Source organism: Mesoplodon mirus, assembly GCF_964341445.2.
Source record: "Mesoplodon mirus genome assembly, chromosome: 8".
Classification (NCBI taxonomy): Eukaryota; Metazoa; Chordata; class Mammalia; order Artiodactyla; family Ziphiidae; genus Mesoplodon; species Mesoplodon mirus.
In genome coordinates, this window is record NC_138984.1 from 87,583,575 (window position 1) to 87,610,625 (window position 27,051).

General features: G+C 39.4%; 1 protein-coding gene across 4 annotated transcripts in view; it reads left to right on the plus strand.

Moving 5' to 3' along the window:
- The window catches only part of MAP3K20 (mitogen-activated protein kinase kinase kinase 20), a 179,778-nt gene that overhangs the window by 115,995 nt on the left and 36,732 nt on the right, over positions 1–27,051 (plus strand). For 3 of the 4 annotated variants that reach the window (XM_082629816.1, XM_082629817.1, XM_082629818.1), the window contains exons 9-11: positions 2,064–2,138; positions 8,697–8,803; positions 16,918–17,053. In XM_082629816.1, the coding sequence (XP_082485942.1) occupies positions 2,064–2,138; positions 8,697–8,803; positions 16,918–17,053 (318 nt within the window). Of the gene's footprint in view, positions 1–2,063; positions 2,139–8,696; positions 8,804–16,917; positions 17,054–20,607; positions 26,408–27,051 lie in introns of those variants that run through there. The other variant, XM_082629819.1, reaches the window with a different exon arrangement.

A 27,051-nucleotide genomic window follows, 5' to 3' on the forward strand; every position in this document is an offset into this window, starting at 1 on the left:
CAGTTACATAATCAGGACTTAAATATTTTAGATTCTCTTTTAAAGTACTTTTTAGTGTACCAAAATAGTCCGTTACATGAAGTGTCTGAGTCTAGATTTAACTGATATTTGACCATCTCAGATAATTTAAAATAATTATGTCTCCTTTTATAATGTCTTACATGTGGTATCTAAAAAGTTTGTCAGTAAGAAAAGATCAACATCCATATTCAGCCAGTTCACATTTCAGTTCTTGGGAAAATGTGCTAAAGTTATGTTGAAAATGTTACCTTTTATGAAAAACTTATTTTTCATCACACATGGAGTGCATTCAGTCACATAATTGCAGTCACTGTCTGTTTTCATTAGTTGCCATCCCCAACCATCTTACTTTTTTTTTTTAAGTAAACACATGATTTTCCTCTTGACCGTCATCAAAAGGTTCCCAGTTTGCATTACAGTAAAATAATAGTACCATTTACTACATCTTGCTCTATTCTGTGAAATCACAAGACCAGAAGTTTAAAAATGCTTAGTGTAGCCTCTAAGTTGGAGAGTTGTTTGTTTTTTTTTTTACTTTGCTTTAAAGTTTTATTTATTTTGGTTTATTTTTATTTTTATTCCAAATATAGGTTGTTTTCTTGCCAAGGCAACTGTTTTTCTAGTTTTATACGTAGCCTCCCCCAAATCCAACTAAGTTGTTTTCAGTTTTTTATTTGCAAAACTTCTCGACAAAAAATACTGTAAAATAAATCTTCTTAGTACAGAGGTTCTCAGCTCTATCACATCCAATGCTCTCTTTATAACAACTATGTTAATGCTTCATCTTCTTCCCTGAAATGAAATTCAGAGGTAGTACAACATTGTATTTTAAGTCAACATGATGCTCTAAATGTAATATAAGGAAGAAGTAAATATGTATTGCAATGTATAAATGCTCAGGCATAACAACAGTAGAGGTGATAATGGAAGTTTTAGATACTTCCACCTATGGATAAATAGAATTCAACAGCTACAAATGCAGAGTAGAAATGGGTTGTATTAATGATTCCAGTACCATGAGCAACACTGTTGTAGGCAACATTTTCCCAAAATCTTGGTAAGGTTATGAATAATGCAAAAATCAATCTGCCCTTGATTTATTTTATTTAGTAGTTGCATTCATAGAATGTTCGGTGTATTTTTAAAATATTTTTTAAAATAGTCTATTTATAAATCAGATTCTAAGGCTCAGAAAATTATAAGCCTCATTGTTTTCTTGTTTTACTCACATGAATGCACATGGGGCATTTGAAGTTTGGTGGAATGCAGGAGAATTTTAATCAGGGCTTTACTATATATTGAAAGATGGCCAGCATTCTTGACCTGCTCCAGGTGCAACCCTCCAGACTTTAAAACAAAAATGTCTCTGTAGATCTGTAAACTGCCCCTGGGGGCATTACATGTCCTATGAGAACCACTGCTGTACAATGTTAGAACAAGACTAATCCTCACATTATAATCTTTGTTCTATCAAGTCCTTATAGTTTATGCATTTGACCAAAACTAAGCCATAATGAGTCATCCATTCAGAATGTCTCATTTGCTGCTGAGAGAATGTACACTTCTTTAAAATTATCTCTGTGCTCAAGATGTTTTCAGAAGTTGTACACCTATTGCCAAAGCTGAACTGTTTTCCTAGTTACCTGGCCTGTTTGCATACCTCATAGTTGCCTATAAAAATACAGTGATAGATGTGTGGTTTAGATTTAGTATTTAAGTTCCAACTTGCCCCTCTCGTACTGGTTTCTTTTAGACTTGATTCTATATTTTGTTGCACTTGTGCTGAACCCTATTTCTTCACCCACTGTGATTCCTCTTTGGAGGAAAACAGTAAAGTGTCTTTAGAGATTAGATGCTATGAACCTAAATGTAAATTCTCGCCAGTCACATATTAATCAATGCAAGTTTTAAATTTTATGTCTTGTTTATGCTACTAAATTAACTCTTTTATACCTTTCAATTAGAATTTCCTTCCTTTAGTGAGAAAATCCTTCTGTTTTGTTTTGTTTCAGTTTGATTTATTTTTTCTTTCCCTGTTACAGAGATTAACCATTCCAAGCAGTTGCCCCAAGAGTTTTGCTGAACTGTTACATCAGTGTTGGGAAGCTGATGCCAAGGTATACACACACACACACACACACACACACACACACACACACACACACACACATATATTTTGTTGTTGTTGTTGTTCTGAAATTTCACTTGTTTGTTGGGCTTTGACTTTTTAAAACTTGGGGTAATAAAATTCATTACAAAGCAAAGCTGGGTTGCTGTTCTTCCGAGCCCCAGATTGACTGTGAAGGCTTTCTGTTGACATCCACTTGTCTTGATCCCTAGAAGTCATTACTGGGTCTTTCTTACAGCACTCTGGCATTCTTGAGTCAATAAAAAAGAATTTTCTTACCTTGTTTTTAATCTTTAATAGTAACTGTTGCACCTTCATGTTATACAGATGCTAGCACACAGTGCTTACTGTAAGCCAGGAACTGTTCCAAGCACTTTGTGTATGTTAACTCATTTATTCCTCAGAATACCTCTGTGAACGAGGTAGTGTTATTATCCTCCTTTTACACATGAACACAGAGGTTAATTAGTGAGCTCTCAAGACCACACAGCTAGTAAGTGGTGGAGCTGGAGGATGAAGCCAAGCCAGCTGACATGAGTCCCTGTGCTTAACCACTACACCATATTGCCTTTCTGGCCAAACACCAGGCAAAGGTAGCCCTTCTAGAGAATCTTGATACGCACTCCCTGTGGAGTTTCAGTGATGTTTTTTAAGCTATCACAATAGAGTTGGAGAAATTCCAAAAATTAAGGCTTTCATGTGGTTATCCCATTCGAGCATGAATGGCTCATTTCCTTTCCCCACAAAGATCTGTTTAAAAGACTCTTACATACATACAGAAATGTTTATAGGTAAAATGATAGGCGAGTCTTGGATTTGCTTCAAAATAAAGTGAAGGGAAATGGATGACGGTATAGATTAAATACTGTCATCCATGATAACTTTTGAAGTGATAGGTATATGGAGGGTCATTATATTGTTCTCTCTACTTTCTCATATGTTTGGAATTTTCCATAATAAAAAGATAAAAAATAAAAAAGATCCTCACAGATTAAATATTGGAATAAGAGAGATACACTCAAGGGACTTCCCTGGTAGTCCATTGGGTAAGACACTGCGTACCCAATGCAGGGTGCCGGGGTTCGACCCCTGGTCGGGGAACTAGATCTCGCATGTGTGCCGCAACTAAGAGTCCGCAGTGCCGCAACTAAGGATCCTACATGCTGGAACAAAGATCCCTCGTGCCGCAACCAAGACCCGGTGTAGCCAAAAATAAATAAATATTAAAAATAATAATAATAATAGGGGGCTTCCCTGGTGGTGCAGTGGTTAAGAATCCGCCTGCAAATGCAGGGGACACGGGTTCAAGCCGTGGTCCAGGAAGATCCCACATGCTGCAGAGCAACTAAGCCCTTGCGCCACAACTACTGAGGCTGCACTCTAGAGCTTGCGAGCCACAACTACTGAGCCCACGTGCCACAACTACTGAAACCCGTGTGCCTAGAACCCGTGCTCTGCAATGAGAGAAGCCGCAATGAGAAGCCCGTGCACCGCAACGAAGAGTAGCCCCCACTCACTGCATCTAGAGAAAGCCCGTGCGCAGCAACAAAGACCCAATGCAGCCCAAAAATAATTCGTTAATTAATTAAAATAATAATAATAAAAGAGATACACTCAAGAAAGGAACTAAAATTTTATAGTTCAAATTTGTCCGGTTTTTCATGGAAATAGGTATATTACAAACTGACCTTTTAAATAGAGATCTAAAAAGAAAGACTTAAGAATGGAATTTCTCCCTTATTTAAACACAGTTCCTGTATGACCCCCAAGAAGAATGAATGATGATAACATACAGCAATTCCTCGGTATGGGGTGGGGGGTGGGGGGTATAGTTGGTTCCAGGACCCCAGTGGAATCCACGGATGCTCAAGTCCCGTATATCAAATGGCGTAGTTGAGTCAGGAACCCCCCGACCATCCTCGGGTTCAATAGCCTGTTCGAACTTGGGTTGATTGAATTCACCAATACGGAAACCTGCGTTTTGTCTAGTGGGAGTAACTCGTAACACTTGGTGAGTATGGGGATTGTGTTAGTATCACGCAGAATTCATGTTGAATCATGAGTAGTGGTTTTCAGCACACTGTTCCACACCACAAGTGAGAACAGCTGAACACCAGGCACAGTAGTGCAGCCAGGAGCACAGCAAGAGACATGGACCCGAGAGGTCCCTCTGCCCCACGTGCTCCCTGTTGGCTGGGATGAGCGGTGCTTTGTCTTGGAAGAGTTTGTTGCTGGTTCTCCCCAGCCTTGTGCGTTTCACCTTTGGCCTGGTGAACCAGCAGCCTCCATCTGCTTTCATTCCTGTTCATCAAACTACCCTCACCCTATTTTAAAGAGTCCTATATTTACTTAGTATTGTTTTTTATTAAGGAATTTAACAGTTTTCAAACTGTTAGTATTTTTATTTAGGTTTATTGTTGTTTCATTAGTTTTTTTATGACAAAGTTGATAGGTTTTGAATGGTCTGTCCTGCTCCTGTGTAGGCCTTATTTTAGTGTGTGATTTTTTAGAATATGGGGATTTTTAAGCATTAAGAGAAATGCCTGCACTTTGCAACTAATCCAGTGGAAACTGTAAGTGGCTGTTTGCAAGCTTTCTGTAGCACATTTATTTTATACTATTAAAATACTGCCCTTTTCATACTCTACCACTTATATGTCCGTTGTGGCCCAGTTGGTAATTTTTGTAGTATTTTTCTCACTGATACTCAAGTAGAAATTTCACCTGAAGTTATGTGTGCTGAATTAGATGAATGCAACTAGATCTCTGTAATTTTAACTATATTTCAGTATGCAAAGCAGGTTTTGAGTTTCTTAATCAGAAACTCTGTACTATGTTAATTAAAATTCTAAGAATATACATTTATGGTGTATTAATTAAATGATAAGTGTAAACACCTACACAACAAGGACATTAGGTCCAGAGTTGATGCCATGAAGCTGGCATGTCTCTATTTAACATGTAGTAAGCTGACCCTTTTTTAGGGTCAGAGGAATCTTGTGTTCTAGCCCCGTGAAGTATGAAGAATGTTTAAGATCAATTTTATTTCCTAAATTCATGGCATTTTATTCTGATACAAATAATATATGCCCTCTATATTTGATTTGATTATTCATCCAGCTCACATTTCTAACTCTCTCATTGCTCTCCTCTAGACACACCTTAACACCTTTATTCCCTGAACATGTTCTTTTCCTTCTTTTCTTTTCTCCCCTGATTACTTCATCATCAAGCCTTCCTTGGTTATTCTGTTTACCCCCGTCCATACTAACTACTTCTTTTCCAAAACCATAGTCTGGGCTACTGCCTTATCTTGTGCTGTTGCTTTTTTTTTTTTTTTTTTTTTTGCGGTACGCGGGCCTCTCACTGTTGTGGCCTCTCCAGTCGCGGAGCACAGGCTCCGGACGCGCAGGCTCAGCGGCCATGGCTCACGGGCCCAGCCGCTCCGCAGCATGTGGGATCTTCCCAGACCGGGGCACGAACCCGTGTCCCCTGCATCAGCAGGCGGATTCTCAACCACTGTGCCACCAGGGAAGCCCTGCATTTTTAAAAGTATCTTTTCTTCCTAAATGGATTACAGGCTCCATGAGGGAATAGAGCTAGCTTTTCTTTGTTTCCCTATAGCATCTTCCGTAAATGTAGTAAGTAGATGCACAATTTTTTGTTGACTCAAGTGGCCAGACCAAGGTTTATTTCCCTGAGAGGCACATTTTAGTTCTCTGGCTAGAAGTATATAGCAGTTCAACCAGAAGTTGGTGCCAGTTCTATGCCCAAAGATAGAGCAATAGTTGGTTAAAATATTTTTTATTTCTTTTTTTTTCAGTCCTTAGACTCTAGAGTATTAACACATAGATTAAAATATTCAGCTCACCTATAGAAATACGTTATTTTGTAATGAGGAGGTAGAAATGTATACAAGAGAAAGCTGCTATTAGGTAAATAAATGTTAGATCATTCCAGTGGCTTCCACCAGGTGTTCAAAAAAAATTTTTTTGAAGAAAAGAAGGAAGTAAAGGTGGGTATTGGTTCAAGTTCTAAAATGATATTTCTAAAGGAGAAAAAAATAATAGTTAAAGCCCTGAGTTTGATAGGAAGTAATGTCTTACCGTCATGTGATAAAACATTTTGAAGTGTTTAAGAGCATAGACCCTGGTTCTGTAACTTGCTTCCTGTGTGATACTGGGCAATTCATACTTTTCTGAGACTGATATTCCTTATATATAAAACAAAATTAACAAATAATGTATACAGATGCTTAATAAATTGTTCTGGTTGTGCCTTTTTAAGTAAACAAAGCCTACGTAATACATAAAAGGAACCTAAACCGCTTGGGAGGAAGATCCTAGACCAAATGCTGTATTCTGTAACCAGAATACTCATTAAATATTAACACAAAATTCTACATTGTTGCTACCTTCTAAATGTTCACTTTGATAATTTCCATCTGAGAGCGTATTCTAACTATAAAATTAAGATTTTTTCAGGGATACTTGCCATCCAATTACAAAAAGTTTTACCTTATCTCAAGAATGATTAAGTGTAGGGAACAATATTATTCTTTGAAAATTTGTCAGTTCCTCCTGCTGCTTTTCCACGAAAAATGAAAATCCTATATTTATTATATAATTAGTTCCTGTACAAACAATTAAAACATTTTTCCTTTTGCAACCTTGACACGTGGTGGGAGAAATTAAAATGGGAACAAATTCAAAGAAGACAAACAGAATTTTTTCAAATTTCCTACTTAAGGCACTTTTCTCTTTGCTTATTACAAGGCTTAATGTACAATCAGTGACATTTAGCTACTTACGCCCTCTTTTAAAACACACACACCCACACATACACACACACACCCTTGAAAGAGAACAATAATGGGAGAACTCAGAATAAATATCCCAGTTTTATATTCCTAAGAAAAATTGCTTTTCTTAATGTAGGAAGCACTCAAGTCCTGAGAGCAAGCCACCTCAACATTCTTCCTTCTTGTTTTTGTGCTCCTAAATTAAAATGCATGTTTTAATTGCTGCAACGGTAATTTGTTCAGAAATGGTATAATTATGAGGTGTGATGAAGAGAGAATGTACATCATCCTTTTATTATCTTTCTCCATTTTTGTTTAAACCTTTTGTCTCAGTCTTGGCTAGAGTCTAAAGAGATAGACTAGGGTAGTTTTTGCTAGCTAAAGAAATACATCTAACCACTCCTTTTTCAATTTCTAGTAAACAGTACCTGAGAGTTTCCCAGCATCAAAACTAGTTTTAATGTGGAATAAACATTGAAAACAGTGAAGTTATGATAGCTTTAAAATTGGGGAATTTTTCTCTGAGCAACTGGTTTAGGAAATTTTGTAAGTTCTGCCAGATTAATAAGTAGATTTCCCCCAACGTTTTATTATAAAAATTTTCAAACATATGGAAAAGTTGAAAGAATTTTGCAGTAAACACTGGTATAACCATCGCCCAGACTCTACTGTTAACTTTTACTATACTTGCTTTATCACATAGATTTTTTTTAATAAATTTATTTATTTATTTGTTTATTTTTGGCTGTGTTGGGTCTTCGTTTCTGCACGCGGGTTTTCTCTAGTTGCATTGAGTGGGAGGCTACTTGCGGTGTGCAGGCTTCTCATTGTGGTGGCTTCTCGTTGCAGAGCACAGGCTCTAGGCGTGTGGGCTTCAGTAGTTGTGGCTCATGGGCTCTAGAGCACAGGCTCAGTAGTTGTGGCGCACAGGCTTAGTTGCTCCGCGGCATGTGGGATCTCTCTGGACCAGGGCTCGAACCCGTGTCCCCTGCATTAGCAGGTGGATTCTTAACCACTGCACCACCAGGGAAGCTCCTATCACATAGATTTCTTTTTTTGGCTGCATTGGGTCTTCGTTGCTGCACATGGGCTTTCTCTAGTTGCGGTGAGTGAGGGCTACTCTTCGTTGCAATGCGCGAGCTTCTCATTGTGTTGGCTTCTCTTGTTGCAGAGCACAGGCTCTAGGCGCGTGGGCTTCAGTAGTTGTGGCACACAGGCTCAGTAGTTGTGGCTTGCGGGCTGTAGAGCACAGGCTCAGTAGTTGTGGCGCACAGACTTAGTTGCTCCGCGGCATGTGGGATATTCCCAGACCAGGGCTTGAACCTGTGTCCCCTGCACTGGCAGGCAGATTCTTAACCACTGCGCCACCAGGGACGTCCTATCGCATAGATTTTTTTTAAAGACTTAACTTATTCCTTTTAGGAGTCCTTAATCATACCCAAAAGAGAGAATTATAGTTAGTACTTTCCTTACCTGGAAAAATACTATAATCATTCCAACCTTAGGGCACACAATAGAAAAATGACATCTGAGTCTATTATGAATAACTGATTGAAAATAAGAAGTATGGTTCCCTAAACCTGAGCAGTCTGACAGATGTAAAATAACTAAATCGGGACATTACATCATATTTTATTTTATTTTATATAGTAATAAGGTGACTTGACCTTATTACTATACCTGTAGATTTTCTCTTAAAGATCTACTTTCTTATGTCTCAACAAGTGATTATTTTTTCTCCTTCAGAAACGGCCAACGTTCAAGCAAATCATTTCAATCCTGGAGTCCATGTCGCATGACGCGAACCTTCCTGACCAGTGTAACTCATTCCTGCACAATAAAGCAGAGTGGAGGTAGGTGCCTCGCATCCGAGTCACATCATCCGACTTTAAGGGATCATGACTAGCATCAGCCAGGAAGAGAACCTGGAAACTTGATGACAGTCCTGATTCCTTAGAAACTGGGGCGCTTTTTTGTGGGTTTTTTTTTTTTTTTTTTTTTTGCGGTACGCGGCCCTCTCACTGGTGTTGCCTCTCCCGTTGCGGAGCACAGGCTCCGGACGCGCAGGCTCAGCGGCCATGGCCCACGGGCCCAGCTGCTTCGCGGCATGTGGGATCTTCCCAGACCGGGGCACGACCCCGCGTCCCCTGCATCGGCAGGCGGACTTTGTGTGTTTTTTGTGTTAGAAAATTTTGGAGATCGAATAGGCCCTCCATCTCATATGTAAGCAAAGAGTGTTCCTCTAAGCTTGTTGCTTTATCATATGTCTAAGTATTTAGAAAGAATATTAAAACAGTATCTTCTGAGATAGAAGACGGTTACCTGACATTCCTCTGTTTACACTGTGTTAGGAAACTTTGGCCTCTGTCCAGTGAGAAATAAAAATACTGTCTGCTTGGAAATATGCAGAGCGCTGTATCTGTTGATGGAAGAGAGAAGGAGGCTGTAAAAACACTTTTAAAAGAAAGCTTTTGATGTTATAAATCCTATTAAATTTTTTCAGGTGTAAACAAACTTAGTAATGAGAGAATTGTATTGTGTGAGTGGAAGAAGTAAGCCCGAGATGAGACATTTGAGCCGGGTCACATGATGCATGAATATAAATAGCGTGTTTGGAAGCTGACATAATTCCTCCTTGACTCAGCAGAGATTTAAGTAACTCATCTCTGATCCTGTTAGCTATGGCAGTAATGTGACGCCTTGCGCCACCTGCCGATGCCAAATGAATACTGCAGGCACTTAAAAAACGACAATCGTTTACTCCTGTGATTACACATTTCTTTTGGGCTTTCTGTTTGGTGTTTTACAATAACCTTCTTTATTTTTTATTCTTTGGGAATCTCTAGGACCAGTCAGTTAAAATGAATTTTTACTTAGTGATACAAAAGTAATACTGTTTGCTGGAGTCTAGGTGTGTATGAGGGACTTTGTTCTGGGCTGAAATAATTAACAAAACAAAACATGTAAGTAATATTTATTTCCTACAGTAAGAGATCAGCACAAATCTAATCAGATCACTCCCCTTTTAAATCAGTATAAGGGGCTCCCATTCCTCTAGGACAAAGGCCAAAATACTTAAGATTCATGACACCCTCTGTGCTCTTGCCTCAGCAGCCTCATCTTAAGAGCATCATTCTACTCCTTAATTTTTGACGTTGGTCCCTGAACACATGCATATTTCTCCCTCATACCTTGCAAATGCAGTTTCTTCTGTATAAAATTCATCCCATTTCAGCGGCACACCAGCCCTGATGCCCAAACCCAACTTAGCTCTTCCTACTACTGCTTCAGATAGTAGCTGAAAAAAAGCACTCCTTTAAGGAGGTGTTTCCTGACCCCAGACCAGCTGAGGTCCCACTTTATGTGCCCTGAGAGCATCTCCTTCATAGCTTCTACTGCAGTTGAAATTAATAAGTAGTTCTGCAGTCTGTTGTTTAATAATGTGTGTCTCGCTGGCTAAAATGTAAGAGGGTCAGATCATCTTTTTTGTTCCTCACTGTCACTGCAGCCTCTAGAACATATCTTGAATACCGCAGTTAACAAATATTTGGAGAAGGAAATACCACGGTGGTAATAATATTAAAAGACATCACAGTATTACACAAGAGAATAGAAATATGTCAGTTAATTTGTTTGCTTTGACAAATGTGCTTCTTACGTTCATTCATTCAGATATTCATTAAACCTCTGCTGGGGAAAGGTGTCCTTTAGGTATTCGGCTCTGGTGATGAGCAGAACAGCCCCAGTGCACATGGAGGGTCAGTATTGGATTACTAAACAAAATATACGAAGAACTTTCATTACCATTTTGATAAGTATTATGACAGAACATTACTGGACGTCTGAGTGTATATAACCATGAAATCTAATCTAGTCTGAGGGTTTAATAAAGGGATTCTCTGAGGAACTGCTGTTTGATCTGTTGGCCAAAGGATTAGTAGGATTTTAATACTACTATTAATACCCATGAGATAGGGAGTCTTTGAAGTATGTCAACAAAATCAGAAAATAGGGGGAAAGTTGGTAAATTTTCTATATAAAAATGTAAAACCTCCATAAGACCAAAAGCAATACCCACCGTCAGTAAATTTATAAGACAAATGCCATACTGTTACAACTTTTTTCCTATATGATAGATCATTTGTTCTAAAAGTTTCTAGTCTCAGGACTCCATTACACTCTGAAAAATTATTGAGGACTCCAAAGGGCTTTTGTTTAAATGAGTTACATCTGTCAGTATTTACCACATTCAAAATTAGAACTGAGAAAAGAATTTAAATATGTAGTTATTGATTCATTTAAAAGACAATAATAAATCCTGCTTCTGTATTCAGCCTATGGTACTATCCCATGTCATGAAACCTGTGGAAAAGTCTGTACACTTGTGAGAGAATGAGAGTAGAAAAGGTAAATCATGTCTTAATGTTATACTGAAAACCAATTTAACCTTTGAAAAGCTCTCATGAGTCCCCAGATCACACTCTAAAACCACCACTTCTGTCTTTAAAATAACATTTTAATTAAAATATCATATTAAAGGGCCTGAAATGGCATTTCACAAAAAAAGAAGTCAAATGACCTATAAACATGTGAAAAGTATTCAACCTCATTTAGCAATCAAATCAAAGGGAACATAATTTATTCATCAGATTGGCAAAAATTTATATCATGAAAATATCCAGTATTATAAACTTCCTCATACTTCGCTGGTGGGAAAATACTACCTTTTGGAGGACAGTTTGGCTATATAGATCAGACACCTCTCCCATTGCCATTTCATTCCTAAGAAAATAAATGGGAAGGTTGTGCAAGAATGTATGGACATTTGTTTATCACATCCTTTAGAATTATAAAACTGGAAATGAGCTTAAAGTGAAATAAAAGATTGATTTGGTTTTTTTGTGGTTTCTATGATTTAGAAAATTATGATATCCCCACACACAAAATAGTATGGAGCCTTTCATTATATTACAGATCTGATAAATTATTCAAACATGGATGCTACAGTCCAGTCTGTTCAGAATGATTCCATTTATTCTAAAATAAACACATTTATGTGTACATGTATGTGCACATAGAGAAAAGTATAAAAAGGTCAGTGTTACATATCATTGGGTAATGAGATTATGGGCAAGTGTTTTCTATGTGTATATCTTTATTTTGTATAATAAACCTGGATTAGTTGAATAACAAATTTATTTTTTTAATTCTTCAAGCTAAAAAGATGAGAGAAATAAAATTGGTAATACATTAATGTATTTGAGTAAAAGGCAAACAGTTGCCTAGGGGGCTTCCTCATTGGCTGTCTTTCCGGAATTCGTTAATCCTGAGAGCTGGAGAAAGAATGTATATCTTTACCTGAAGCACTAAACCACAGTTGGAGAGGCAGCAGAGCTGTTTTAATTGAACTTGGCAATTGGTTAAACACGTGGGGAATAATAATATTATTAATTAGAGTAACAATAACGAACACAGCTGTCATTTATCACATTCTTAACCAGATGCTTGTACTTTATTTGGATTATCTTTTTTAATCCACATAGCAACCCTACTATGTACATCACAGGTGCAAGAACCGAGACCTGGACAGGTTGGACCACCTGCTCAAGATTATACCATGTGAAACAGAACCAGTGCTGACACCCAGGTGGTCTGATCCCACGGGCCTGCTGTGGCACACACGCTGTGCAGTGCTGTCCCTGAATTTGTGGCCAGTGTCATGCCCTCCACTGGATTCCCTTTTAGCAAAGAGAAGCATCACAGGGGCATGATGGGGTTTTTTTTGTTTTGTTTTGTTTTTTGCGGTACGCGGGCCTCTCACTGTTGCGGCCTCTCCCGTTGCGGAGCACAGGCTCCGGACGCGCAGGCTCAGCGGCCATGGCTCACGGGCCCAGCCGCTCCGCGGCATGTGGGATCTTCCCGGACCGGGGCACAAACCCGTGTCCCCTGCATCGGCAGGTGGACTCTCAACCACTGCGCCACCAGGGAGGCCCAAGGGCATGATGGTTTTAAGTGATGATTAGGGCAAAACAACTATCCCACTCAACGTGCCAAGTGTCCAAAAAAAGGAAATGTTTTGTCAGGTCATCTGGATATTTCAAAGGACAGCACATTCAGACCACTCCTCTCTTTCCCCTGACTTTTATCTGGTGTCTGAAACCTTGCGTCTAGGGTCCAAAGTGTGTGTAAGAAGTTAACAAGTATCGGTGAAGTCGGATTCCTGTCCTGCTCTGGTGTTTCTGGCAAATGCTTGTTTGCTGGTGGAGCTTCCTCTACACATAAACCAGATGGAACATCTAGTCTTAGAAACTTAAATGATTATTCTGAAAATTCTTTTTAAAACTGGGTTATTAAAAACCACATGAACTATGTCCTTTCCTTTTACCTAATAGGTGATAGGCAAGAAATCTAGTGTCAGACCTTTCCTTGTTCATCACATCTTCACCTTGTTTCTCCTCCTATTGACTTATTAGCAATAGTGGCCACGAGCATTAAGAACAGAAAATGTGTCATCCTCTTGGTCATGTTTTCAGTTCTTGTTGCCCTTTGTGATTGTCTGCAGGCCTGTGGTCACCTCCACTGAGCGAGCCTCATGTCGCTGTGATGGCGCATTCAGGGTCTCTGTCTCTTGGTAAAACACTCTGCTGGTTGCATTCTTCCTTGGTGATCAAAATATTCTTACTCTGGCACACCTTCTTAAAAACAGAATACAGAGATTTAAAAAACTAATCTTTGTGATTTGGATTTTAGCACAAATAATTTAATATATAACACTAAATGTAATGTATATATTATCTATTTCTCATGTAATATATATATAACTGGGGTTTTTTGTTTGTTTGTTTGTTTTGCGGTACGCGGGTCCCTCGCTGCTGTGGCCTCTTCCGTTGCGGAGCACAGCCTCCGGACGCGCAGGCCCAGTGGCCATGGCTCACGGGCCCAGCCGCCCCGCGGCATGTGGGATCTTCCTGGACCGGGGCGCGAACCCGCGTCCCCTGCATCAGCAGGCGGACTCTCAACCACTGCGCCACCAGGGAAGCCCCCTATATAACTTTTTATGAAGTAATCTTTTATTTCAAAGTAAGTTTCTGTCTAGTAAAAGAAGACAATTATAGTTTATTGCCTGTTTTGGACATGTGGAAAATTTTCATCAACTTAAAACATATTAAACTATATTTTTAGAACAGGAGGGTTATATAAGTGCATCAGCCAATGCATTTGATGCAAAACGGTGCATCAAGAAAAACAGAGGGAACAGCCAGGGGAGCAACTGTCTTTGTGTTGCCCTCCAGGTTTGGGTTACATCTCTCGTGGTGTAGGACCTCGACCACTGCTGTTAAGATCCCAGGGTGTCTGGGAAAGCCTCGTTGGGGAGCGTATTTACTCAGTCAGTTTTTGTTTTTCTGCGACAGCTCTCAGCTTACTTAGCTTACTTAACTGTTGATGTATTTTCCAGAAGGGCTCAAAATCAGAGTGGGCTCCCAGAGCTGGAACTTGAGATGAATGAATCCTTGGCTTAAATTACAAGTGAAATTGAATGCGTTGGCCATTTACCCTGATCGAAAAGAACACCAGTGAGCTCAGTCTCCCTGGCAGAAGAGTTGGGACGGGGCTTGGTGGAAGCACCGCGTGGGCAGCAGCCCAGGCCCCTGCCGTATCCCACTGGGTGTGCCCAGCTCCGCTGCCTCCGTTTCTCACCCTCTCATTTATTGAAGATGGCTCGTTCTTTCTTTCCTTTTTGTTACAAAAGTTTTAACCTAAGGTTTTCTACACTGTGTTTTTTTCCTTAATCCTCCATGTGAAAACTAAAAACACTTATTTATAAATGGGCATCATATTTTGTCTGAAATATCAGGGATAAAATTTGGATTTTAGGATACAGTCATCATTTTGAAAGATGACTGATTTACTGCCTTTCCTTAGGGACTCTAGTGTGACTTGACTTACCTGGCTTTATAATTTTCAGATGGCACCAATAAAAAGGGACGGGGTTGACAGCAGAGGCTTTTCCACTTACTTTCCCGCCTCCCTTGCTCTGAGGTACTTTGCAGACAGCCAGGGAAGTAAAACATGGAGCCCAAGTCCAGAAACACCTCAGTAGCTGTTCTCGGAGTTGGGTTTTGCCAATTAATACCCAGAACCTTTTTGTTTTCCTTTATCTGCTTCTCATCTACAAGGGCATTGGGATAAGCTGTCCACTTATTCTGATTTTCCCTGGACATAAAAAGGCAGACTTTGGTGACATACAGTCATCAACTTAGATCTGGGGGCATCTACCTTCTGTAGTCAAAGTCCCAACCAGGATCGCACAGTCGGACGTGTAGGTGTGTCCCAGGGGCGCGTGGGAGCAGCTGTTGGCTCAGCAGCTGATCTCCAACCGGCTTCTCTTTCCAGTCCCTTGTTCCGCGTCCTTCTCTCTGCGCCTTCGCTAGCCCTTCCGTCCACCCTTCGCTCTGCTTCCCTCCCTCCCTCTCGGTCTCTTCTTCTTTCTCTCAGTCTCTCATTACCGTTGCTTTTCTCACAGGCTCTTCAGAAACTGAAGGGGAAGAACTTCCCACTCTCAGAGCATACATTTAGACTTAAACATGATGACAGCCCTGAAGGAGAAAAAAACCTGCCCTGAGCCGTCTTACCAATTTCAGTCTCTATAAAGGACAGGTCTCTGTAACTGGACATATTGTTCCAGGTGGTGAGGTTGGTCAGCCCATAGAGACTAAGGAGGAAGCTAACTTGCTTTTAAAATTATTAGAGTTAAAAGGAACCTTAGAGTTCATCTGGCCCAGGATTCCCACACTTGCCTGATTGTCAAAAAACGACCTGGCTGTTTTATCAGATAATGGAGATTCCTAAGCCCTACCCAGCCCTACTGAATCCTGAGCTCTGAGGAAGGGTCTTAGGAATCTATGTTTTGTTGTATGTTTTGCCCAGGTAATTATTAGGATCAGGCAAGTTGTGGAGCCCTGATAGAAGATAACTACCACCCCGTACAACTGAGGAGACCGAGTCAAGTTAATCAGTCAGTTACTTGAGCTACTCAGTGAACAGGCTAAGGTGAACTTACTAGTGGTGTGACAGTGATCATCTAACTGGAGTGTCATTTTCCCATCTCTCTCTTTGTGAGATTAGTACCTGTTTCTTGGGGCTGTAATGAGAATAAGATGAGATAATATATAATAGAGCCAGATGACCGTAAGCATTTTTTTTTTTGGCTGCACCGTGCGGCTTGTGGGATCTTAGTTCCCCGACCAGGGATCAAACCTGGGTCCACGGCAGTGAAAGCCCAAGTCTTTTTTCTTTTTTTTAAAAATAAATTTATTCTTACTTACTTATTTATTTTTGGCTGAGTTGGGTCTTCGTTGCTGCATGCGGGCTTTCTCTGGTTGCGGCGAGTGGGGGCTACTCTTGGTTGCAGTGCGCGGGCTTCTCGTTGCAGTGGCTTCCTTGTTGCGGAGCACAGGCTCTAGGCATGCGGGCTTCAGTAGTTGTGGCTCATGGGCTCTAGAGCACAGGCTCAGTAGTTGTGGCTCACGGGCTTAGTTGCTCCACGGCATGTGGGATCTTCCCGGACCAGGGCTCGAACCTGTGTCCCCTGATTGGCAGGTGGATTCTTAACCACTGCGCCACCAGGGAAGTCCCAAAAGCCCAAGTCTTAACCACTGGACTGCCAGGGAATTCCTGACCATAAGCATTTATTAAATGGCTAAACCAAGACACCAGCTCCATAGCTCAGGCCCCACCCAGTGGTTCTTCACTGCTTTGAGAAAGTATTCTGAGCTTATGTTTCCAAGCTAGAAACTACCTGGTGATTTTGAAGGATATGAAAGATTTCCTATTCTCTGCTCGTTTACTGTTTGGTTTCAAAGCACAGGTTTAGCCTATTCCTTTGATTAAGCATTGTGATGGACCCCTCAGCATGTAACACCTCTTCAGCAAAGTTGAGACTTAAACGAGTTATATCCCTGTGCAGGTGTGAAATTGAAGCAACTCTTGAGAGGCTGAAGAAACTAGAACGTGACCTCAGCTTTAAAGAGCAGGAGCTCAAAGAACGAGAAAGACGGCTAAAGATGTGGGAGCAAAAGCTGACGGAACAGTCCAACACCCCGGTGAGTGCTCCCTGCAGGGTTCACGGATCCCGCACTTAGGAGGCTGGCTGAGCATGGCAGCATGGCACCCCTCCCCCCTCCCCCGCTGCCTCCTCACTTCCTGCCTTGTGCCTCTACATTAAAGGATCCACATTTATACTCCCGTAGCGCTCCTATCTCTTTTCAATTAACAAAATGCCAGAAATTTAGAAGGAAAGCTTAGCCTATTTCTGGCTCTTTCTCTGAGAACTGTTATTCTGTCAGTGTGTTTGTATATTAGAATTACAAAAATAAAATTCAGTGTATTTTCACACCATCTGCTAGATCCCCAGAGCCTGTGCCTCAAGGCTGATTAACTCTTTAGAGTCCATCGGTAATTAATAAATGTTATACCAAGGCAGCTAGCTGTCTGAGAAAGTCGTTGATGTGTCAGAACTTAACCGAGTTTTCCTTCTAAAAGAGAGCTAACTTAATGACCTATAAATGACGAGAATTAATATTCCTTGCTCAATTTAGGGTCACAATCATGGGCAGCAAAAGATCGGAAAAAGACTTCTCTCAGGACAAGCTTCCAGTATTTACTCCACCAAAAAATATCTTGGTTTTTTTCCAAGTCCTGTATTTGGACTAAGATAAAAATTCTTTGTAAGGATTTTGCTATTTATATACTTACCATGAGCTTATATGTTAACATGATATATTAAAGTCTAGTGAAATTTCAGCATTCTTCCCTATTTTAAATAATTTATTATTTTAGGAATTAAGTATAAATTTATCATTGGCTTTTCCAGGGGGTTTAATGGGCAATATTATGTCCACTTTAAGATCACAAGTAATAATAAGATTAAAATACACTTGTTATGTACTTTAAATTCATTTTTGATAGTTGCTATGGTGATTATACCAAAAAAAATTCTTAAATGCCCTTCACTTTGTGATCTTCAAAAAACTTTCCTATTTTTAAAAGTCTTAATCTCCATTTAGCAGCCAATGCCCAACTGCAAAGTATTTTCCAGTGTCTAAAGAATAAAATAGTTTGCCTCCTTTTCCAATTTATGTGGAGAAATAACCTGATTTCCAAAAAAGGAAAATACAGTGAAGTTAAATGTTTATTATCAGATTTAACTTTTTCAAAAATGACTTTGGTTATCCAGGGAATCCCAAAGTAAGAACTGAATTTCTATGCATAAGACTGTCATGGGACATTAAAACAGTACCACATCTTATAAGTTCAGTGAATTTTAACTTGGTTCTCAAGAAAGAAGTTAAGGAAAGTTTCCTGTTCTGGTTGAATTGGTACCAACAGGCAGACTCAGAAAGCATTACCTTAAGGATCTTCAAGGGAACACTGCTTCTCCCAGAGCTGATGAGAGGCAAAAATACGGCCATCTTCTGAAGTCTGAGAGTTGTGGGGATTTTTTAAGTACATTGAAATCTTAAGCTATAAAGCATTGCATGGCTTGACTCTTTCTAAATGTAGCATTTCAAGAAAAAACTTTAAAGGACCCATTAAAGTATGCTTTAGAGCCTTTCTTTAGTTTACTGGCATTAGTTTTGCCAAGAAATTATGGGCTGCCTTGCACACATTATTGCTATTAGTAAGGCAGTTATATAATAAATGATGAAAAACTCTGAGTGCACAGTGGGTTGTATGCTTGCGTTTTAAATGCAGAAAACTCTGTAAAGGAACTGCTCTGAAGGCTACCATCTAACAATGGACAGCATGCAGCACGATCTCAATGAGATTTTCTTCCTTTTTTTTACTTATGAAGGCTAAGTTTTCTTTCTGTACAGTACTTGCTTTTAACGTCTCTTCTTCATAGAGCTGGTATTTCTGAAGGAAAGGTTTGTGCTCAGGTATTTTATAAGTAGGTATTTTCTTTTATCCTCACATCAGTTTCTAGTTGACTTTAAATGAGGTTTCTGAGAGACTGATAGAATAAACCTTTTTTAAAAGGAAGCGACTGGAGATTGAGGTTTTCTCTGTGTAGCCTCATCTTAATTATAAAATTTAATATTTAAGTAACGTCATAAAAAATTGTATTACTGCATTTATTTCAAGGAAGGACACTGCTTTCTTTCCTGAAATTAAAACATTAGTTAAAGATATTTGGGAAGGTGAATTTTCCATACACAAATATGAACGATGTTTATTTTTAATGATTGTTGTAGCTTGATGTAGAAATTTTACTTCTTTTAAAAATAATAGCTTATTTAAGAGGCATTTGTTGAGATCTTAACATAATGTGAGGAAAGACCTATGAAATAATAAAATAGATAAGCAGCAAAGAGATCCTGAGAGTATCTAACAATTGAAAACAAATTTGAGAGGCTGGGAAATTTGACTGCAAGGAAAGTAATAGCCCGTTTCCGGCGTTAAAGGATCTAAAACAATTTCTTTCTTCCATGTAACTTCTGCTTTTTAGTTGAATTATATGAAGTTCTGATTGAACTAATGACTGTAGAGGTCTTTTCCTAACGGAGTTAAGATAGTTTTTTTAAAAAAAACTTGATTCCAACTTTAATTTAAAAATTAGGAAATTGGTCCTAAAAAGTACCTTTACATGCAGAATATGAAGGTCATCCCAGAGTTATATTACTTTTTTACCCTTATTTAAACAGCATCAAAATATAAGCCTTAATTTGCTTCTTTCTCAAAGGGAGAGGCAGTAACACTTTGAGATCCTAACAGTTTTACCCCTGAAATGAACAACATTTATGGAAATAGGTCGGCTGTTTAAAATAATTATGTAAGATTGAAAATAAATGTCTGTATCCGCTCTGAGAAGAATTCCTAGAAAAAAATTCTGCTAAAAGAAGGAAACTTGTAGGGAACAGAGACAAAGGTAACAATCTAAATTAATACTAATTTCCTTTCCTCCCAGTTTTCACATGTATTTACATACTTGTTTATAACTTAAATGTTAGAGACAATCTAGAATTTGTTTACAAGTGAATTATTTCATAAATTGGATAACAAGTATTATATCTGGCTGTAATAAATAATAAAGGAAGACAAGTGAATTCCAGACTGTTTATTAGTTTATAGATACTTAATCTAGCTAAAAAGGTAGCTAATGACCCAAATCTCCCAATTGACTGCTAAACTGTTTTTATGCTTCCTCTAAGCTTTTCTTCTTTGGTCCAAGGTTTCTTGTTTATTTTTTTTAACTCGAGATTTAATCTCTACTTAATTTCTCTTTTAATATAATAGTTAACTAAATGTTTCCCATATGAACGTCAAATTGGGAAAAATTGAGAGAAATTCTAAAAACTACTTTGTTTTAAGGAAAATGAGGGCTTAAAACTTACAACTTCCTTCCTATTTGAAATTTGGCTTGCTGTGGTGCTTTGCAAACCTTTGGTTGTGATTTACTCTGTCATTTATCAATTATGGTAAACACGCTGGAGCCAAACCTGCCATTAAATAAATTCTCAAATAATCCCTTACATTCATTTATTTCACTAATCATTTACCTCTGTGCAGCACCCACTGATTTTGTGGTATCTGTTTCCTTGACATAAATTGGTCCTAATTTCTCTTTTTACTTCTATCCTTTCTTCCCTCCTGATAGCTTCTCTTGCCTCTTGCTGCAAGAATGTCTGAGGAGTCTTACTTTGAATCTAAGACAGAGGAGTCAAACAGTGCAGAGATGTCATGTCAGATCACAGCAACAAGTAACGGGGAGGGCCATGGCATGAACCAAAGTCTGCAGGCCATGATGCTGATGGGCTTTGGGGATATCTTCTCAATGAACAAAGCAGGAGCTGTGCTGCATTCTGGGATGCAGATAAACATGCAAGCCAAGCAGAATTCTTCCAAAACTACATCTAAGAGAAGGGGGAAGAAGGTCAACATGGCCCTGGGGTTCAGTGATTTTGACTTGTCAGAAGGTGATGATGATGGTGATGATGACGGTGATGAGGAGGATAATGACATGGATAACGATAGTGAATGAAAGCAGAGAGCAAAGTAATAAAATTGAAAATGTCCGGGAAAACAAAAGAAACGTGTTATCTCAGTCTGTACAAAAACCAGTAAGGAGGTAGAAAACCAAGCACTACATTTTTAGGCCAATCACATTTATATGACAGTCATTTCTTTACGATTTTACTTTTGATTTGTCTTTGCTTACAGAAAAGGGGGGAGGGGATGAAGCCAAAAAGGTCTATTCAATGAATCAGCAAATGTGGTGCCTGATTATAGAAACCTGTGATTCTATATGTAATATAGCATTTTTTAACTAATGACATTCTGGCTTTTTAAAAACGAATACATTATAGTTTGATTTGATTTGATTTATTCAGTTGCTTTAAAAAACTTACATTTTGAACAAGCACTCTTAACTCCTAATTCTTCTTTGACACTTGATTTTCTTGTAACATACTATGTTTTTTTCCCTTATGGCAATACACCATACTGTCAGAAATAATTGATAGTGACTACAAAATCCAACAATAAAAAAATTGAAATGAAAGGAGGTTCTAACAAATACTTCTCCAGAAATACCTAAGTGCTGAGGATTTTTAATACTTAATAGCACAACTACTGAAAGTAAAACCCAAGAGATGTTTTCAGTAGTATGTTTGCAGGAGAAATACTCTAACTTGAAACCAACAGCAGATGTTGTGGCACTTTCATACCAGTGCTCGCTCTAGAAGCTTCTTAACAGCACACTGTCATCTAAGGCTTAGCTTATACTTTATACAAAGAGAAAGAGAGGGTAAGGGATCACACTTCAGGCAGTGTGAGTGTTAATACGGGGGTAGGGGTGTATGCATGTGTGTTTGTTTTCCAGAGGGGCATGAGAATCCTGGATTCTAAATACATGTAGAGATATTTTAAAGACGGAACTAAATATTATAAAAAGAATAGCAAAGATAAGCTGTCCTTACTTAGGCAAAAGAGCAGAATGAAGGGTCCTTTTTATAGCAGATCTAGCCTTCCAGATTTCTCTTTTTTTTAACCCTGACTCAGCCATGCTAGTGTTAAAGAGAAGTAAATGTAGGTGCTGCTCTGAAAACCTAGCTAGCCAGAGAGATATTCTCAGAGTGTTATCACAGAATGGTCAAAGCTTGTTTAAACTATAAAACACTCTATTAAAAAACTACAAAACATTTGTAGTTATGTACATACAGAAAGGCAAAAGAACAAAGAAAGACGTTTTTTTCAGTCTAAATTTGAAAGCAGTGCCGTTCATTTGACTATTAAACCAAAGTACTTTGGGTGGTTCTTTTTATGGAGGTTTTTTTTTTTTTTTAATTTTATTTTTGGCTGCATTGGGTCTTCATTGCTGCGCGCGGGCTTTCTCTAGTTGCGGCGAGCGGGGGCTACTCTTCATTGCGGTGTGCAGGCTTCTCATTGCAGTGACTTCTCTCATTGTGGAGCACAGGCTCTAGGCACACGGGTTTCAGTAGCTGTGGCGCGCAGGCTCAGTAGTTGTGGCACACGGGCTTAGTTGCTCCGCGTCATGTGGGATCTTCCCAGACCAGGGCTCGAACCTGTGTCCCCTGCATTAGCAGGTGGATTCTTAACCACTGTGCCACCAGGGAAGCCCATAGAAGATTTAAGAAAGGATATCATCATAGATATTATCTAATACTATTTCCAAGTATATTTGATCATAAAAAGCCTCCTGGAATTTGAAGCATGAGATGCTTCCAATCCCCATTAAGGGTGGAAAATACCACAAAATGATCAGTACTCTGTGCCAGCTTTATTTAGAGAAACATTACTAATAAAATGCTCTGGGGGCTTCCCTGGTGGCACAGTGGTTGAGAGTCCGCCTGCCGATGCAGGCCCCGGTCCGGGAGGATCCCACATGCCGCGGAGCGGCTGGGCCCGTGAGCCATGGCCGCTGAGCCTGCGCGTCCGGAGCCTGTGCTCCGCAACGGGAGAGGCCACAACAGTGAGAGGCCCGCGTACCGCAAAAAAAAAAAAAAAAAGTTCTGGGTGTGAAATGTAGACCAGTCTGTATAGAATAGTGATAAATAGAAGGATCTGGAGTCAGATCGTGATTCAGAATCTCTGTGCAATCTTGGGCAAATTATTTAACTTGTATGTCTGCTCACCTTTAACTTGAGAATGGTAATAGTACTTACTTAAAGGATTGTTGTGAGGATTAAATAAAATGATACATGTAAAGCATTTAACACAGTACCAGGCCAATGGTAAGTGGTCAGTTAATGTTAGCTACTGTTAACTATGCCAGTGAAAAGAGACTGAAAAATAAGTGGCTTCTGTAACCCGGAAAACGAAACTATCAATTTCAAGTGCTATTTGTTGAGTAGGATGAGATGAAAGTTAAAGTGAATAGCTTTCAGGGAAGATAAAGAGGACATCTTTAGAACGTAAGCTGCACGAGCCGATCTACTCTGTCGCCCTTTGAAGACCAGGCACATGGCAAGGTTTAGCTAGTCTGAGGTGTTTGCAGGCCTTGCTACCACCCACAGACCAGGCAAACACAGAAAGAAGAGGTAAACGTTTCCCCTAGAAGATGAGTTCCCCACATACCCAATCTGATAACACTTCCTGTGTCTATGCCAACATAGACACAGATACACACACAGCACAGTATATTGCTGGTGACAAACAGGTGCAAACATGAACAGGCATCCTGTCTGCACTCAGACATGGAGGAGTCCTCCTTGATTCAAGACGAGCCAGTCAAGCAGAAGATCTGGGAGTGGAGCAGAGGGGATGGTTTTCAGCTCTTGACTTCCCAGCATGCCCTGGGGCTCTGCGCCACGTAACCTGAAGGAGGGCCAGAGACCAGGTAGTTCACAGCCTGTCATTGCACACCTTCCCAGGTCAAGGTAAAGTCATCCATCCCACCAGTATTCATTGAGCCCCTCCTTTGCGCCCAGTACCGTTCTAGGGAACAGCTAGATGAAAATCTGCACTTGTGGAGCTTACAGGCTAGCAAGCGGAGATGGACAACAAACAGAACAAATGCATCATGTAGTAAACATTTGATAAGTGCACGCTGGGAAATGAAGCAGGGAAGGATGAGGCCCATAGGGGAATATTGTGGACTTTGAAGTGTGGTCAGGAAAGGCCTTACCCATAATGGAATCTCTGTGAGCTGATTTTGGGATCTGTGCACCTTATGTAAGAGTGTAAACCTTAAAAAAAAAAAAAAAAAAGAGTGTAAACCTTGTCTCTCATTTGAGAATAACCGGAAATAAATTTAGAACATATGAAATGAATGGGATGGACATTTTTAAAAATTTACATTAAATAAAAATGTATAATAATAATTAGATCTATTATGATTATACATAAGGTTTTGGTGCATTAATAAAAGCAGCCAAATAAGGCCAAAAGAGAAAGGTAATAACCCAGACCTAGGTTTACCATCATTCAGGTAATATTTCTCTAATCTCTCAAATGCTGCCATTTTCCTCACAGAAATTCCAGAGATGGTCATAGCTCAATACTCTGCCATCAAGAAACTGCAGAGATTTTGGACACAGCAGAATTGATAACCTCAGTGATAAGCTTGAAATGTTCTAACCTAAAATTGGGCTATAGATAATTACTATATGGCTCTGGCTATTTTAGTTTCTGTTCCAAATCAGTGTCTTTCTAGGGTTTTGAACATCCCTGAAATCTGCATCATATAAACAGAATCTTAAAGTGGTTTCACTTGATCTATGAAGATGATTTAGAAGACTTTAGACTCTATTATTAGCCTTATTAAATTTTAAAAGAAATATTTATTAGCCATATGCAGAATTTCTAATGAAGATGTTAATTATACAACTTTTAATTCACTTTTCAGATCAGTTTTTGTGTTGTTTTTGTTTTTTAACATCTTTACTGGAGTATAATTGCTTTACAGTGGTGTGTTAGTTTCTGCTGTATAACAAAGTGAATCACTATACATATACATATATCCCCATATCCCCTCCCTCTTGCATCTATCTCCCTCCCACCCTCCCTATCCCACCCCTCTAGGTGGACACAAAGCACCAAGCTGATCTCCCTGTGCTATGCGGCTGCTTCCCACTAGCTGTCTGTTTTACATTTGGTAGTGTATATATGTCACTGCCACTCTCTCACTTTGTCCCAGCTTACCCTTCCTCCTCCCTGTGTCCTCAAGTCCGTTCTCTATGTCTGCGTCTTTATTCCTGTCCTGCCCCTAGGTTCTTCAGAACCATTTTGTCATTTTTTTTTAGATTCCATATATATGTGTTAGCATACGGTATTGGTTTTTCTCTTTCTGACTTACTTCACTCTGTATGACACACTCTAGGTCCATCCACCTCACTACAAAATAACTCAATTTCATTTCTTTCTATTAGCCAGTGATTTTTAATATGCAGTAGATTTGTTAGACTTTTTTTTTTTTTAATATTTGTTAGACTTTAACACCAGCTGGGGAATTCAAACTTGATCCCCATGAAAATCAAGGAATTGGGGTGGGGGAAGGTTTGGGAGAGATCTAAAACGATTTCTCATGGCACTACGATGTACACAACTTTGCTCTTAGAGGTTTCATTGGAGTGGTCAGAATTTCATGAAAGATAATTTTAAAACTTACTCTGAGTTAAATCTTGATCCTTCTTTTTGATACACTAGACTTGTTGCTGCCTTTTGAAACTAGCAGTCTACTATACCGCATACATAATAAAGCATAATTTTTCTATAATCAGGTACCTTTTGCTGCTTTGGGGTAAGACTGTTTTTCCGTTTAGATGTTAAGCATTTCCAGAGAGAAGAATCTGTTCTGTTCTTTTGATTGTAACATAGCCTGATAGCTGTAGATGCAGCCTCTCTGATGAGAAATGAACGTCTACCAGGACATCTGGAGGACTAGCTATGTTTCCTCAGACTCCAGCTTAGTTTGCACTCTTTGGCCTGTGAGGAGCTTTCTGGCATGTGATTATTTACTTCAGAGCTAGAGTTTCAGGCACCTACATTAACTATTTTATATAGTGTGCAGAATAATAGATCTTTTAATGTCAGATACAATACACTGCACATATTGCTTTTGCACTGTTTTAAAATTTTTGTACTAAATGATAGAAAATATTTATATTCTTTGAGTGTGAGCTTTGAATAGATGGCATTATCACCTTATTGGTTTTTTTTTAACAAAACGTTTTTCTCAACTATTCTATCGCAATGTTACTCTGAGCAAGTCCTATGCCAAAATCTTGTATCGTGTTTGTATGGAAGATTAAATTTTACTCTTGTGTGGTAAGACTACTCAGTTATTGACTTCATCGTTGGAATTTGATATTCCGACACAAAGTCCACAATGTATTCAGAAATCCAAGTCGGTGTCATACATTTCATTTTGATGTGAACTTTTCTTTGCTTTCCTTTGTTTTAAGACTCCATTTTGCAATAAACGTTTTGACAGTAAATCCCTTTGTTATGTGTTATTGTGTATATCAGAGCTTTGTTAGATTGGATTCCCAACAACCTTTGAAGGAGTCATTATCACACGCATGCCCATGAGTGTGAGCTTCTCTCCTGAAATCAATTGGAATGTAAATAATGAATTTGTAAAGTGATGGAGCAGTCACAAGGTGGATTTTTTTTTTTTTATCCCCAAAGAGAGACAGAAAAGCTTAGATCTCACCCTATAGCAGATACACTGATAATGGTAACAAGTTACAGCAGACATAGAGGAAACAGGAAGCCGCTCTGTGGCTGGAGGTATTAACTCTTCTCCCCCGTTCTGCCAAATTCAAACCATCTTGAAGCAGTGCCTGGCTCCAGCCTTCCTCTCACTAATCTTTGCAAGCAGCATGCAAGAATCCTGCCAGAGCAAGTCTCACACTGAATCCAGTGCCTTTCCCTTGGCGTCATCTTGGTGAACCACCCTCAGAGCACAAGTGAACTCTTTCTCCTCTCCTTCTGACATGAAAACCAAAGATGTTGGGGGTTTTTTTGGGTTTTTTTGCGGTACGCGGGCCTCTCACCGTTGTGGCCTCTCCCGTTGTGGAGCACAGGCTCCGGACGCGCAGGCTCAGCGGCCATGGCTCACGGGCCCAGCCGCTCCGCG